Raw genomic sequence first — 14,669 nt, forward strand, 5'->3', positions numbered from 1 at the left:
CTGCATCCACACCCTCCTTCCCACTCCAGATCCAGGTTTGGGAAGTGGGGCATGTGTGGCATCAGCCCAAACCCTTACTCATCCTGTTGTTTCCTATGAAATGCTGTCCAAAATCCTACAGAGCCACTGCCAGTCAATATAAACAGACCAAACAGAAGCAACCCCAGGTTACCTGACCCCCAAGTCTTGTTGCCCACTATTGGTGAGATGGGTTGTCTTTCCATCTTAATTTAGAGTGTTTGTTTGTTTGTTTGTTTGTTTGTTTGTTCGTTCGTTCATTCACATCTATCCAAATGTTATGGCAAAGCTGTGTCCTCTTTTCCAGTGATGAAGGAATTCCTGTGTTTTAGCAAGGCAGAACGGGCCACTCTGGGATATTTTATTTGTTTATTTCATTGCATTTATATCCTTCTGGTTTCTCCAAGGAGCTCAAGGTGACATACATGCTTCTTCTTCTCCTCAACAACAACAACCACCCTGCGAGGTAGGTTAGGTCAAGAGGCAGTGACTGGCCCAAGGTCACCACCCAGTGAGCTTTGTGGCCGAGTGGGGATTTAAACCCTCGTCTCCCAGGTTTTAGTGTGAACCTCTACACCATACTGGATAAGGCGGCTGGCTACATGATTGTTGTGATCTTTTAAAAAAAATCCAGGTAGGTAGACCGCCCATTAATAACCTAGTGTGACAGATTTGAGGGGGCAGTGGGTTGGCAAGGTTGAGACTGAGCCCCCACCCTCGTGTGTTCCCACCCCCCTGAAATGTACATAGAGTTGAAGGAGGAAGTGGGGAAGAGTGGCTCTCCTTCCCACTTCCCCTTTCAGCTCTATGTGCTTTTCAAGGTTCAAGAGTGGTGCTACAGGATCCTACACTGAGGGAGTTGAGGATGCTAAGCCAGAAGGAAACTGGGAGATGGTATGAGAACCATCTCGACTATCTAAAGGGCTGTCCCATGGAAGATGGGGCAAGACTGTTTTATGCCGCTCCAGAGGGTGAGGTCCAAACCAATGGATTCAAAACAACAAGAAGGGAGATTCCATCTAAACATCGGGAAGAACTTTCTGACTGGAAGAGCCGCCCGAAAACGGGAAAGACTCCCTCAGAAGGTGGTGGACTCTCCTTCGCTGGAGGTTTTTTAGACAGAGGTTGAATGGCCTTCTTTAGCTGCGATTCGTGCATTGCAGGGGTGGACTACCTGCCCCTCGGGGGTCCCTTCCAACTCTACCATTCTATGACTCCGAGTGCACCCACTCCCTCTCTTTCTGTTTTTCCAGAGGAGGGGGAATAGCAGTGAACAGATGGAGCGGTGCCCACAGCACTTGATAAAATGTGCCAGATGTCCCCAGGAGTCTAAACTGCTGCATGGTTTGCCCAGAGGTGGTCAGTGTCTTTGAGCTTTCTTTGGGACCAGGACCCACCCAGCCTGCTAGGCGCCACCTCTGCCCTGAGTCTCTGGGCTGCAAGATGCTGGTGCGAAAGCCCTGAATAAGATGAGGAAGGGCGGCAATGCCAGCCCCTCCTGAGGATGCAACTGGGGTTCAGCAGAGAACCTTCAGGAGAGTCTCATAGCTCAGGAAGGTGATGGCATTGACTGGGAAAGCGCGGAGGCTGTTCAGGGCCAGCCCTTTTAGGAACACCCGCGGGCCCTCCTGCCGGGCACTGGTGAGGATGCAGTCCAGGACGCCCCGATACGCCACTCGCTTCACCCCGTCCATTTGCAAACGGGCCTTCACCACATCCATCGGGGTCGCCAAAGCCCAGGAAACCGTCCCGGCGCAGCCACCGGCAAGCAGAACCGTGGCAGAGCCTGCAAGGGGTGGGATGGGGTGGGGGGAGTCAGGAAGGCAGGCAAAGAGCACAGCATGGGTTGGGGGGCCTCTCTTGTGGAGGAGCAAGAAGGAGGGATGGATAATGCCCCCTAAAACAGGGAGGGCAGCAAATGTCAGGCTGGAAGGAACTATTTTGTTTTGTATGAAAATCCCGAGATCCACTGCATGTAGCCAGGCGGTCAAGATGCGGACTTGCAATTAAGGGATTTGGAGAGCCCAGCAGTTTGTGGGAACCCTGGAGCTGAACTGAGCTCACAGTCCTCACACACATAAGACAAACCTGCTAGCCCCTCTAGTCCACAGTGGGCCAAATACCCCTGAGAATCTAGGAATCTAGATAGAGATAGACTGCCTCTGGACCTGGAGGTTCCATAAGAACATAAGAAAAGCCTGGATGTTGGGTCCTTCTAGTCCAGTGTCCTGTTCTCAAAGCAGCCAGCCAGATGCCCCAAAGAGAATGCCCCAAGCAGGACCTGGACAGAAGAGCCCCCTCCCTCCCTGAGACTTCCAGCAACTGGTATTCAGAAGCATTTCTGCCTCCGACTGTGACAGCAGAGCAGAGCCATCCCGGCTAGTAGCCATCAATAGCCTCCCCTTCCTCCACGATTTCTTTCTAATCCTCCTATGAAGCCACCCAAGTTGGTAGCCATCACTGCCTCCTGTGACAGGGAGTTCCGTAGTTCAACTATGCGCTGCGTGAAGACGTTGTCCCTTTCATGCCGTCCTGAACTGTCCAACATTCAGCTCTGCTGGATGTTCCTGGTTGTTCTGAGAGAGGGAGGAAAAGTTTTCTCTCCCAGCTTTCTCCATGCCATACATAATTTTATAATTTTCTATTATTGTTAGGATATTGAGGTTCCATTCCACCTTAAAAGGAACAGACATGACTGTTGTATGTCACACGTCTGTTTATGTTCCAGCACAGTTTGCTGGGAACTTCCGTTTGTGTATAGCTTTTGCCTTAAGCTTCCTGCTCTTGGACATGAAAGAGAGCAGACATGTTTTCTTTGTCCTGAACTATGCTGAATAAACTGCTTGTAAATGTGCTTTACATATGCCTCTGTCCGCCACTTCTGTCACATGTTATTCACTCTGCTGGTTAAGGCATGCTCAAGTTTCTAAAGGCTTCTGAAGCTGTGAGTTGCTGTTTGATGCTGTTCCAAGGAACCGAAGTCCGCCTGGCTGCCGGCCGGTGGGCTGGAGCCAGCTGGGGGCCTGCGAATTGTCCCCGTTCCCTTGGACACATCCCCACAGTCATGGCGCCTTTTACTTGCCTTTTCTCCAGACTAAAACACACTCACAAACACTCCTTGCCCCCCCCCCACCCGCTCCAGCTTTCTCCGATATTCCAGAGGAACAGGTTCCCTGAGAGCCTCAGGGGATGTGCAGAGGTGGCCCACCCACCAGGTTCCCCCATCGCTCTTTGTATCTCACCTGGCTCCTGTGCTTCTGCAGTCAACGCCCTGCAGAACACTGCGTAAATCAGGAAGTACATGCCCATGGTGGGGGTGTCGCGAAGCACCAGCGCTGTAACCCCACGGAACAGGCCACGGGGGCCTTCCTCCCGCAGTAAGCTGGCAGCGCAGTGCACTGGACCCCTGTAGTGTGGCTGGGGGGCCCCTGGCCGGTCTCTGCGTCTGTACGGGTGGGTCTGGTTCTGCAGCCGGACTTTGACGAGATCCACGGGGGCCAGGACCACAGCCTACGTCAACACAGGGAATAGAGGGGGAGAGAACAGTTTATTTACTGACTATCACTACTTTTGTTATGTTTGCAATTATTTGTATTTTTTACATCTGGGCATGGCTTGAGCTACGGAAAGGTGGCATACAAATAAAATTATGAATGAATGAACAGGGGGGAGAAAGGAAATGGGCTGCAGTGGAACAGGAACCACTTTCCACAAAATTTAGTCCAAGGCACACACTTCTAGCCCCAGCCATACATCCCATGGGAAACTATGAAAGGCTCATTATCATGGTGCAGCAAGAAAACTGCTAGCATGTTTGCAAAGCTAAGCAGGGTCCAATATGGCTTCAAATTGGATGGGAGACAACATGTTGAGATTCCTGCATTGCAGGGGGTTGGACTAGATGGCCCTTGGAGTCCCTTCCAACTCTACCATTCTAAGATCCTATTGTTATATGAATGTGTTGTTAAAATTCTTTGATTCCTATTAAAATTAAATGTGTATAATGAGAAAAGGAAGCAAAATTAACCAACTGACAAAAATGGTATGTGGGTGTGTAAAAAATAATAATTTTAATACACATAGTTGTGTGACACCGCAAGGTGCAAAATATTATCGAGGATCTACAAAGACAAGTTTCTCCAGAAGTTTGTCCTTTCTCTTTTGGATTTGGAAGTGCTTAAAGAGAATTGTATAAAAACAGCACTGCAGTGGCCTCTTTAACACCTCTGAAATTAGATAAGATCTATGGAGTCAGAAATAGTAACTGCTGATCCTGTGCCAAAAATGGAAGAGGGTTGGTAGCAGATGTGATACAGAGCTCAAGCATTTTGGGAAATGGTTATCCAAACCCCAAGAACCCTTGTCTTTTTACTTCTGTTCCAGATTTAGTCTCCGATATGGTTTTGTAGCCCCAGATTGCCAGATGGATCCAGTTTATGCTTGTCACTGGACCTGTAAGCAGATAGCGAACAAGAATGTCTGGGGAAATTATGGGGTGCTATTTTATCTCTTATATTTATGGCCTTCTCTAAAACTTTAAATGCACCTGAGCATGTCAGTTAGACATGGAGCCCAGTAGTCGTTTTGAGAAAGGACTCTTTGTCTTGGGTTATGACCAATTTGAAGAGTAAATTCCCACAAGGAGGTTAATATTCTGCCTATCGCACGACGTATTTTATCTTACAGAAAGGTGTCTTTTATGTGGACCATATGCTTCAGCTTTCATATGGCTTGATGCATGCATCAAATAAAATGTGTAAAATTAGAATGAAATAAAGAAAAAAAGATTAATTCCTAGCAAGGAGGGGCAACCTCTAGAGAAGGAAATGGCTTGAGCAATTGATACAGCTCATAACCAACTGAACAGCATCGTAATGGGGAAATTGTGCGGCTGTTTCAAGAGCTGAACAGGGGAAAACATGGAAGGAGGATGTTTTAGAATCATAGGCCTGTAGAGCTGGAACCCTAAGGGGGCATTTAGTCCAGCCCCCTGCAGTGCAGGGTGCCCAGCTAAAGAATAGCTAACAGAAAGCCACCCAACCTCTGTTTAAAAGCCTCCAATAAAGGAGAGTCCTAATGTTAGTCACACTCAAGAGTAGACACACTTAAATGAATGGGCATCACTAACACAGGTCCAGTGATTTCCATGGGTCTGCTAGTATTGGAATTTAGCTGAGTACAATCACATATGCCCTACTTTCCTTTCCTTCTAATGCAAAGGTTGTCCAGTCCAAATCAGTTTCAAGGGCAAAGTTTCCAGGCACGGAGGTCTCCTGGTGGCAGCAGATTCCCCTCCATTACAGTGAGGTATGTTGCACTTGTATTCAAAATTATAGTAATTATTTCTCAATTTGCATCTATACCACCTTCCGATGGAGTCCGTTCCACTCTCGAACGGCTCTTGCTATCTGAAAGTTCTCCCTGATGTTTCATCAGGTACTCCTTCCTTGCAATTTGAACCCACCTTCTGCGTGATATTTCAAGATGGAAATAATATCTCCTCTCAATCTCCTCTTCTCCAGGCTAAAGATCTTCAACTCCCTCCACTGTTCCTCCTAAGGCTTGGTTTGCAGACCCTGGATCATTTTTGCTGCACACCTTCCAGCTTGCCAATATCCTTCTTAAAACTGCGGTGCCCAGAACTGGACACAGGACTCCAGGTGGGGTCTGACCGAGGCAGAACAGAGCAGCGCTATGACTTCCCTTGATTGGGACTTGGGCATGAAGTCATGCAGATCCCAAAACCATGCAAACTGAGCAGAGTCACAGACACGCTCATACGCTCAAGTCAGATGGGGCTACCTGCTCCTTACCTGCACCAGTCCTGAGAAGCATCCAGCCGCGTAGACATGAGTGTAGCTGGGGGGGTTGGCGCTGCGATCGCGGTGGTGGGTGCCGCACAGGTAGAGCAGGAAGTTGCTGTAGGCCCCAAACGCAACAGAGTTCACCATGGCCACGCTGAGCAGCGGGAAGCTCATGCCTTTGAAGAAGCCAAGGATCTGCAAGGGAGAAGCAGGCAGGTGAGCCCTGCAAGGTCTAGATGACACTTAGGATCCCTTCCAACCCCACAGCCCTATGCTTCTATGAGCTGGGGGTGGCTCCGGAGGCTGGCTGCGGGGGGACGACGCCCATGTATGCCAGCTTGGAGAGAAAAAGGTGGGCTACAGATAAATAAACTGGGGATTTAGCCAGAGTAAAAAAAGGTAAAGGGACCATTAGGTCCAGTTGTGACCAACTCTGAGGTTGCGGCGCTCATCTCGCTTTATTGGCCGAGGGAGCCGGCGTACAGCTTCCGGGTTATGTGGCCAGCATGACTAAGCTGCTTCTGGCGAACCAGAGCAGCGCACGGAAATGCTGTTTACCTTCCCGCTGGAGCGGTACTTATTTATCTACTTGCACTTTGACGTGCTTTCGAAGTGCTAGGTTGGCAGGAGCAGGGTCCGAGCAACGGGAGCTCACCCAGTCGCGGGGATTCGAACTGCCGACCTTCTGATCGGCAATTCCTAGGCTCTGTGATTTAACCCACAGCGCCAACCGCGTCCCCAGAGAGCAGAGGGTAAAAAGCCCTGCACAGTGGTTCCTTCTGACTCCCCACTCCCCAATCAAACCTCTCCTCTTTTGGGTGAATTTATCAGCAAGGGCTGAGTAGCTTATGGCAACTGGGATCCAACTAGCCCAGGTTGGAGGGGCTCTCACTGGAGGAGGAGGAGATCAGCAGTCAGTCCCAGCTTGAGCCTTTGGTCAAAGTGAGTCAGGATACACTGTCAGGTTCTCCTCCAAATCTCCAACATCCAGACCCTCCAGGTGTCCCTATTTTCCAGTGACAGTCCCGGATTTACAGAAGCCCTTGTGGTTTCTGATTTCATACCAGAATGTCCTGCTTCTCCTTAGGAGTCGGATGCCCCATTTTTCATAGGAGAAGCATTGGAGGGTATGGCAGAACATCCCCATTTTCATCAGGGACATTTCGTAGGGTATGAACACCCTAAAGGAAGCCTGCAACCAGCAGCGGAAGAAGCCGCTCGGGCACCTGGGGTGGCACACCCAGGAGCGGGACGAACCCACAGGGCCTTTGGAGTCTGCCTTCCTCCTCCCACTCAGCCGCCCTACAGCTGGGGGTGAGGCAGCAGGCAGACCGTTTGGGCAATGCGGAGCCTGCACGCGCCCAAGCCACCGCGTGTCTCCTGGGAGAGATACGTGGATCGGGGGCGCTGCAGGCTCCGTGGTGAGTGCTGGCCAGCATTTTGTCACCACCCTCAGTGGTGACACCTGGGGCAGCCCACACCCACCACACACCCCTTCCTCCGCCCTTGCCTGCAACTCATGAGGAGTAGCAATGTTTCAGGTACCTAGAGGTTGCACCTAATGTTAGTCGCACACAAGACTAGACCTACTTAAATGAATGGGCATCACTAACACAGGTGCAGTGATTCCCATGGGTCTGCTAGTATTGGAATTTAGCTGAGTACAATCACATATGCCCTACTTTCCTTTTCTTCTAATGCAAAGGTCGTCCAGTCCAAATCAGTTTCAAGGGCAAAGTTTCCAGGCACGGAGGTCTCCTGGTGGCAGCAGATTCCCCTCCATTATGGTGAGATATGCTGCACTTGTATTCCAAATTATAGCAATTATTTCTCAATCTGCATCTATACATATCAATTAGCAGCTGCAAATTTTGTAAAAGCCTGTGTCCTCTCTTGTCTTTCTCTTCCGGTGATGCCTTGCCTCCCACCCTCTCTTCTGGCAAAGTCACCCCTCCCAAGCGATCTGTGGGGGCAGGCCCCTGTGATGATGTCAACTCTCCCAAGAAATTAGATAGGCAAGGATCAGGAATGGGGCTGTAGAGTCAAGAGGCAGCACTAGAACTGCAAAGAAATAGACGAGCTTAGGAATTTATTTCTGGGGTGGGGGGTGGAGATTATTCCCAAATTGGGCATTTGGGGAAAATATAGAATATTAATATTAAAAATTAAAATAGTTATATGTACTTGTCTATAAAAATAGTCATATGCCTCTGTGTCATAAAAATATATCAAAGCAGTTTACAGCAATACAAACATAAAACCATGCAAGAAAAAAGCATTAAAAAGTTAAAAAGATACATCAAATAATCATTGTAGAATAATGTGTTCTTAATTGCCTGGATAGGACTGGAGGAATAAAAATGTTTTCAGCACACATTTAAAAGTTGGCACGGAAGGCGCCTGCTAAATCTCTAGTGGCAGAGAGTTCCACAGAACTGGGCAGATCATATTTCCTTCTTCGTAATAAGTGATTTTTGGGGGTTAAATTTGCATTCTAAAATTATGCTGTTACAAAAGACCTTGGTCTAAATCTAGCGGTTTAAGATTAGGCTGGGTTTTAAAAGGAGGTGAAAGCTCAGAGGTGAAGTCAGCACTGCACATACAACAGAAAGAGGCTCACCGTTTCCTCACGGTACGTCCTGACCACACAGTCCAAAACGTTCTGGTATCTGGCCTGTGTCTGCAACCGCACCTGGAACGGAAGAAAAGCCCCCGACTCAGGGCCAAATTAGCAGCCCCAGAGTCTCTGGGAATGTCCACTACCAGAAACCCCTAGGCAGCCACTGCTGCCAGTCAGTGCAGGCGTTAATAATAATAATAATAATAAATTTTTATACCTTGCCCTCCCCGGCTCAGGGTGGCTAACATCAGTAAAATTACAGTAAAAAATAATGGGTGGGGGGAACCAATTTAAAATACAGGTTAAAATGCAATTTTAAAAAGCATCCTCATTTTAAAAGTAGCCCATAAAGTAGCCAATACTGAACTAGAGGAACCAATGGTCTGGGTCAGTATAAGGCAGCCCTGGAAGGCTCTTTCCCATCCACTGGTAACTGGAGAGGCTGAGTCTGGGACCTTGTCCATCTGACACGTGGACTCGACTACTAAGCCAGGGTGCCACAACCCCAGTGAACACGCCAGTTTCTGCTTCCCCACAAAACTCCACTGGCCACCAATCCCTCTGGGGAGAAAAGAACTTTGTTGGGGATGAGGTTCGCTGCCGCAACCCAGCATGCTGCTCTGTGTGGATTCAGTGCCCGTTGCATGCTACCAAACAGTTGCAGCTAGCACAGAGCCTCAAAAGCAGCCGACCTCTTTGGGCATGCACCTCCCCAACACTTCTGGCTACCATCTCCCTCCCTCCCTCCCATCTGAGACCCATCTCCTTCAGGCCTCCCCCAGGGCTGGAAGTCCTCTCCACTCTTCCCCTGCCTTAAGCATTTCCAGCCCCCTCCCCCCAAAGAAATCACCTTCACTGTGTCGACTGGGTGCCCCAGAACCAGCCCTGCTGCTCCTGTAGCAAAATAAAAATTAAAAAGGAGGAATTAGTGGGGTCGCTGTTAGGGTGAAGAGGCTCTAGGCTGGCTTGGGGAGAGAGGGGGGCAGGGTTGACATGTTGCTTCTGAAAAAAGCATCTCTGAGCAGCTGCGGAAAGCTAAGTCACTCTCGGTTTCATTTCCCTTGTCTGCAAACCAGAAATGAAAAACAGCCTGCTCCAAAAGGTTGTTGTGAGGAAACAAGGGCCGAGTTGTGAGAAGCTGGGAGCAGCAAAAGACAACTTCTCTTGTCTTCCCCCAACCCGATCCTATTTTCTTTCACTTAAAGGTAAAGGGACCCCTGACCATTAGGTCCAGTCGTGGCCGACTCTGGGGTTGCGGCGCTCATCTTGCTTTATTGGCCGAGGGAGCCGGTGTACAGCTTCCGGGTCATGTGGCCAGCATGACTAAGCCGCTTCTGGCGAACCAGAGCAGCACACAGAAATGCCGTTTACCTTCCTGCCGGAGTGGTACCTATTTATCTACTTGCACTTTGATGTACTTTCGAACTGCTAGGTTGGCAGGATTTCTTTCACTTAAGTCATTGCATTTTTACCCCACTCTTTTTCTAAGTGAGTTTAGGGCAACATGTGTATATGAGGGGCGGGGTTCCCCTCCTTTTTATCCTCCTAGCAACCCCGTGAGGCGGCTCAGGCTGAGAGGGGGACTGGATCAAGGCCAGCTGGGGAGTGTTGTAGGGTTGGATCGATGCTGCCTCTCCTGGGTCCTTCGTCTGATATTCGAGCCACTTCTGCAACAGCTCCGTCGGTTAAAGCGTGGCGCTGATAACGCCAAGGTCACGGGTTTGATCCCCATATGGGCCACCCGCATATTCTGGCATTGCAGCGGGTTAGACTAGATGACCCATAGGACCCCTTCCAACCCTATTAACTCTATGATTCTATTCTTCTACACACACACACACCCTGCCCTGCTGGATCATAGGGTCTTCCATGCTGGAATAGGGATGTGTCCCTACAACAAAGCCCCCCACCTGTGTGTGTGTGTGTGTGTGTGTGTGTGTGTGTGTGTAAAGGGAAGAAGGAGTTCAGATCTTACCAGAAATCCATCCTGCAGCAAATTCTGCACCGGACATCGGAAAAGCTTCTGGAAGTCTGGGTGCATCGCAGAGGAATGGGGTGGGGGCCAAAATCTAGTCAAAGGGAATGCACTGGTTGAGTTGCCTTAATCTTTAACCAAATGCACACCACAGGGACACACGTTCTCCCACCCACCCACCCACTTGAGATGGACCATTAACCATGCAATCTGGGCTGAACTGGCCAGGGTGCTGTGCTGGGACCCAGAGGCATGGCTCCTGCAACAGCCCCACAGCAGCAACAGAAGTGGGGAGAACAACCTCTTCACACTCTTTCGGTCACCCCACCCCAAGAAGGATATCGTAGAGCTGGGGGGGGGGAGATCAGAAAAAGGCAGCCTAAACCATCAAGGGGATGGAGCCATTCCCCTATGAGATAAGGCTGCAGCATTTGGGACTCTTGTTTGGGGAAAAGGCAAGCAGGAGATGGTTTGTAAAATGATTCACAGCATGTAGAAAAGGGGACAGAGAAAAGGTTTTCTCCCTTTCTCATAACACTGGAACTTGTGGGCATCCAATGAATGCTGGGAGGTTCGGGGACAGATAAAATAGAGCCTTCCTTCACACAGAGCGTAGTTAATCTGTGGAACTCACTCCCACAAGATGGCCACTTCAAAGATGGGACAAATTCATGGAGGAGGAGAGGGCTCCCAGCCACCATGGCTATGCTCAGCCTCTGCAGTTGAAGGCAGAAATACAGTGGTACCTTGGGTTACAGACGCTTCAGGTTACAGACTCTGCTAACCTAGAAATAGTACCTCAGGTTAAGAACTTTGCTTCAGGATGAGAACAGAAATCGTGTTCCGGCAGCGCAGCGGCAGCAGGAGGCTCCATTAGCTAAAGTGGTGCTTCAGGTTAAGAACAGTTTCCGGAGGTTAAGAACGGACCTCCGGAACAAATTAAGTGGTACTTAACCTGAGGTACCACTGTACATCCAGATACCAGTTGCTGGAAACTGCTGTCTTGTAGCCTAACTACCTTACAGGGTTGTTGCATTGTTATTTTTAAAATCATTTTTGGGGAGGGGAATGTCTATGGAAGAAGGATAGGATAAAAACTGAAGAGTAAGAATCCTGATAAATAAACCAGTTGCCTTATTAACTCTTGCATGTTACTCAGTAGGTTTCTCATTAGCTCTTAGCTCGAGGGCACAAGAAGAACCTGCTGGATCAGGGCCAATGACCCAGCAATCCTGTTCTCACAGTGGCCAAATACCGGGTAAATGCCTGTGGGGAAACCTGCAAGCAGGACCTGAGTACACCTTCTGTCCTTTGACTCACCTGGGCGCTGGGATCCTGCCCCGCCCCGCCCCTGCAGTTGCTGCTCTCAGATCCAAAGGCCGGATCCCCCTTGCAGAGGCTGAAAACCCGCCCCCCACCCCAGCAAAGAAAGAATCCCTTGTCTCCTTGTGGCGTCTCTTCCTTCCCAGGATTAAATATTCACTGCTGTTAACCTTTAGACCAGGATCGGATCTGACTCGCTAAGTTTGCCACTCTTTTCGCTGGATGCTTCCAATCTTCCAAGCACCATCATAACGAGGAACACACCTTTGCCCCGAGATCGACGAGAGATCTGATCTGGCGCGCTTGACTTACATTCAGTAAATTGAGCTTTTGAGAAAAGGCTACGCTGTGTTAATTTTACAGGCAGTAAAAACGTCTGAAAGTTTTGCCGGTAGCCAAGAGAAGTTGAATTGAAATACTTTTCTTTCTTTTTTCTTTTCTTTTCTTAAAAAAAGTTTATTAAAGATTTTATTAGTACAATAGAAAAGATAACAGAAAAAACAGAAAACAAAACAAGAAAAGAAAAAGTAAAATTAACATCTTATAGTAGCCATATTTTCTTCGCTTTTTGGACTTCCTCACATCTCTTGCTCCTGCGTTCCAAATTTATACAACTTTAACCAGCAAATTATCACCTTGTTTCAATTCTTATTCTGTAAATTTCCAATATTGTGTCCCTAACTTTGAACACTTTTATCTAGGTCTTAAGTCCCTAATTTAGGCATGATATTTATTCAAAATTTATCTTTCTCTTAACATTCACTCGTTCTCATAGTCTTTTCAACTAGCTTAATGGTGCCATGTTATTTTCAATCTCACATCCTTCTTAGCACTCATACAATTTGCAATGTTTTTGTAAATAGTCCTTAAATTTCTTCCAATCCTCTTCCACTACTTCCTCTCCCAGGTCTCGGATTCTGCCGGTCATTTCTGCTAGTTCCATATAGTCCATCAGTTGCACCTGCCATTCTTCCAGCGTGGGGAAATCTTGGGTTTTCCAGTATTTGGTGACAAATATCCTTGCTGCTGTTGTTGCATACATAAAAAATGTTCGGTCCTTCTTTAACACCCTCCGGCCAACAATGCCCAAAAGAAAGGCCTCTGGTTTCTTAGGGAAGGTATACTTAAATACCTTTTTCAGCTCATTGTATATCATTTCCCAGAAAGCCTTAACCCTAGGGCAAGTCCACCAGAGGTGAAAGAACGTTCCTTCAGTTTCCTTACATTTCCAACACTTATTATCAGACAGGTGATATATTTTTGCAAGCTTGACTGGGGTCATGTACCACCTATATATCATTTTCATAATATTCTCTTTCAAGGCATTACATGCCGTGAACTTCATACCGGTGGTCCATAACCTTTCCCAGTCAGCAAACATGATATTATACCCAATATCCTGTGCCCATTTTATCATAGCTGATTTAACCGTTTCATCCTGTGTATTCCATTTTAACAGCAAGTGGTACATTCTTGAAAGTACCTTGGTCTTAGGTTCTAACAGTTCTGTTTCCAACTTCGATTTTTCCACCTGGAATCCTATCTTTTTATCCAATTTAAAAACCTCTTTAATCTGAGCATAATGTAGCCAATCTCGCACTTTATCTTTTAGTTTCTCCAAACTCTGCAACCTCCAATTATCTCCATCTTTTTCTAGTATTTCCCAATACTTCGGCCATTTGGCCTCCATATTGGGTCTTTTCAGAGCCTTAGCTTCCATGGGTGATAACCACCTTGGGGTCTTATTTTCTAATAAGTCTTTATATTTTGTCCAGACATTAAACACTGCTTTCCTAACAATATGGTTCTTGAAAGTCTTATGAATTTTAACCTTGTCATACCACAAATATGCATGCCGTCCGAAAGCGTTGTTGAATCCTTCCAAATCTAAAACATCAGTGTTTTCAAGAAGCAGCCAGTCTTTCAACCAGCAGTTGAACCTTAAGTCTGGCAGGGCAAACCCCCCTCTTTCTTTAGCATCAGTTAATATTTTAAATTTTAAACTTAATTCTGGGCTTTTTGCCCTGTCAGACAAATTTGCAGATATCTCTTTGCCACCTCCCGAAACACTCCATTTTATCCACAATCTGTAAAGTCTGAAACAAAAACAGCATCTTTGGCAATACATTCATCTTTATAGCAGCAATTCGGCCCAACAAGGAAAGTTTCAATCTTGACCAACTTTCTAAATCCCTTTTAATTTCTGACCAACACTTTTCATATAAAATACTTTTCTTTTCTTTTTTTAAGGAAAAATAAAAATTAATTGTGCACTCAGTGTGTTTTGAAGGTCAGTTCAATCCAATCGTGAGGATAGGAACGGAAAATAAAACTGCAGACATAAAGATGTGATTATACAAATCTCTGGTGTGACCCAAATTTTGAATCCTGTGTCCAGTCCTGGTCACCTCACCTCCAAAAGGATATTGTAGAGTTGGAAAAGGTCCAGGAAAGGGAAACCAACGTGATCAAGGGGATGGAATAACCCCCTGTGAAGAAAGGTTGCCGCGTTTGGGAATTTTTAGTTCAGAGGCAAGGCGAGTAAAGAGATAGAAGTTTATAATATCATGCATAGGCTGTGGATAGTGGATACTGTACAGAGTTTTGCCTCGTCTCTCATAACACTAGAATTCGTGAGAATCCAACGAAGTTGAATGTTGGAAGGATCAGGATAGATAAAAGAAATGACTTATTTATGAGGCACATAGTTGAAGTGTTGAACTTGCTCCCCGCATGAGGAAGTTATGGCCACCAACTTAGATCGCTTTAAAAGAGGACTGGTCAAATTCACGGAGAGGCTATGCTCTGCTGGAAATCACAGGAGGGGATTGTGTTCGAATCCTGCTTGCCCACGAGCTCCATTCTAAGGGAGAGCCTTATGGAATATCTGAAACGGGATACACACGCGCGCAAAATCGGAAGTGTTCCT

At 47.4% G+C, this 14,669-nt stretch overlaps 1 protein-coding gene across 2 annotated transcripts; it reads right to left on the reverse strand.

Moving 5' to 3' along the window:
* Nucleotides 1-370: 370 nt before the first annotated feature.
* On the reverse strand, nucleotides 371-10,511 carry SLC25A45 (solute carrier family 25 member 45). 2 transcript variants are annotated; one of them, XM_083716553.1, is made up of 6 exons: nucleotides 10,418-10,511; nucleotides 9,293-9,336; nucleotides 8,443-8,514; nucleotides 5,832-6,017; nucleotides 3,261-3,528; nucleotides 371-1,804 (listed from the first exon to the last, which is right to left on the reverse strand). In XM_083716553.1, exons 1-6 carry the CDS (start codon nucleotides 10,452-10,454, stop codon nucleotides 1,536-1,538), a joined length of 876 nt encoding a protein of 291 aa, XP_083572679.1. In that variant the 5' UTR covers nucleotides 10,455-10,511; the 3' UTR covers nucleotides 371-1,535. The 2 variants fall into 2 exon arrangements, with proteins under 2 accessions (XP_083572679.1, XP_083572680.1); XM_083716554.1 differs by lacking the exon at nucleotides 9,293-9,336 and having other exon boundaries at nucleotides 10,418-10,498.
* Nucleotides 10,512-14,669: the final 4,158 nt, after the last annotated feature.

This window comes from Podarcis gaigeae (assembly GCF_964106915.1).
Source record: "Podarcis gaigeae genome assembly, chromosome: 16".
NCBI lineage: Eukaryota > Metazoa > Chordata > Lepidosauria > Squamata > Lacertidae > Podarcis > Podarcis gaigeae.

Bases quoted from the DNA above. Each gene is read 5' to 3' on its own strand.
- SLC25A45 (XM_083716553.1), bottom strand. From the start codon at position 10,454: ATGTCCGGTGCAGAATTTGCTGCAGGATGGATTTCTG. The intron at 9,337-10,417 runs GTAAGATCTGAA...ATTTTGCTACAG, and splicing joins TGCTGCAGGATGGATTTCTG to GAGCAGCAGGGCTGGTTCTG. The intron at 1,805-3,260 runs GTGAGATACAAA...CACCCCTTGCAG, and splicing joins TGCAGAAGCACAGGAGCCAG to GCTCTGCCACGGTTCTGCTT.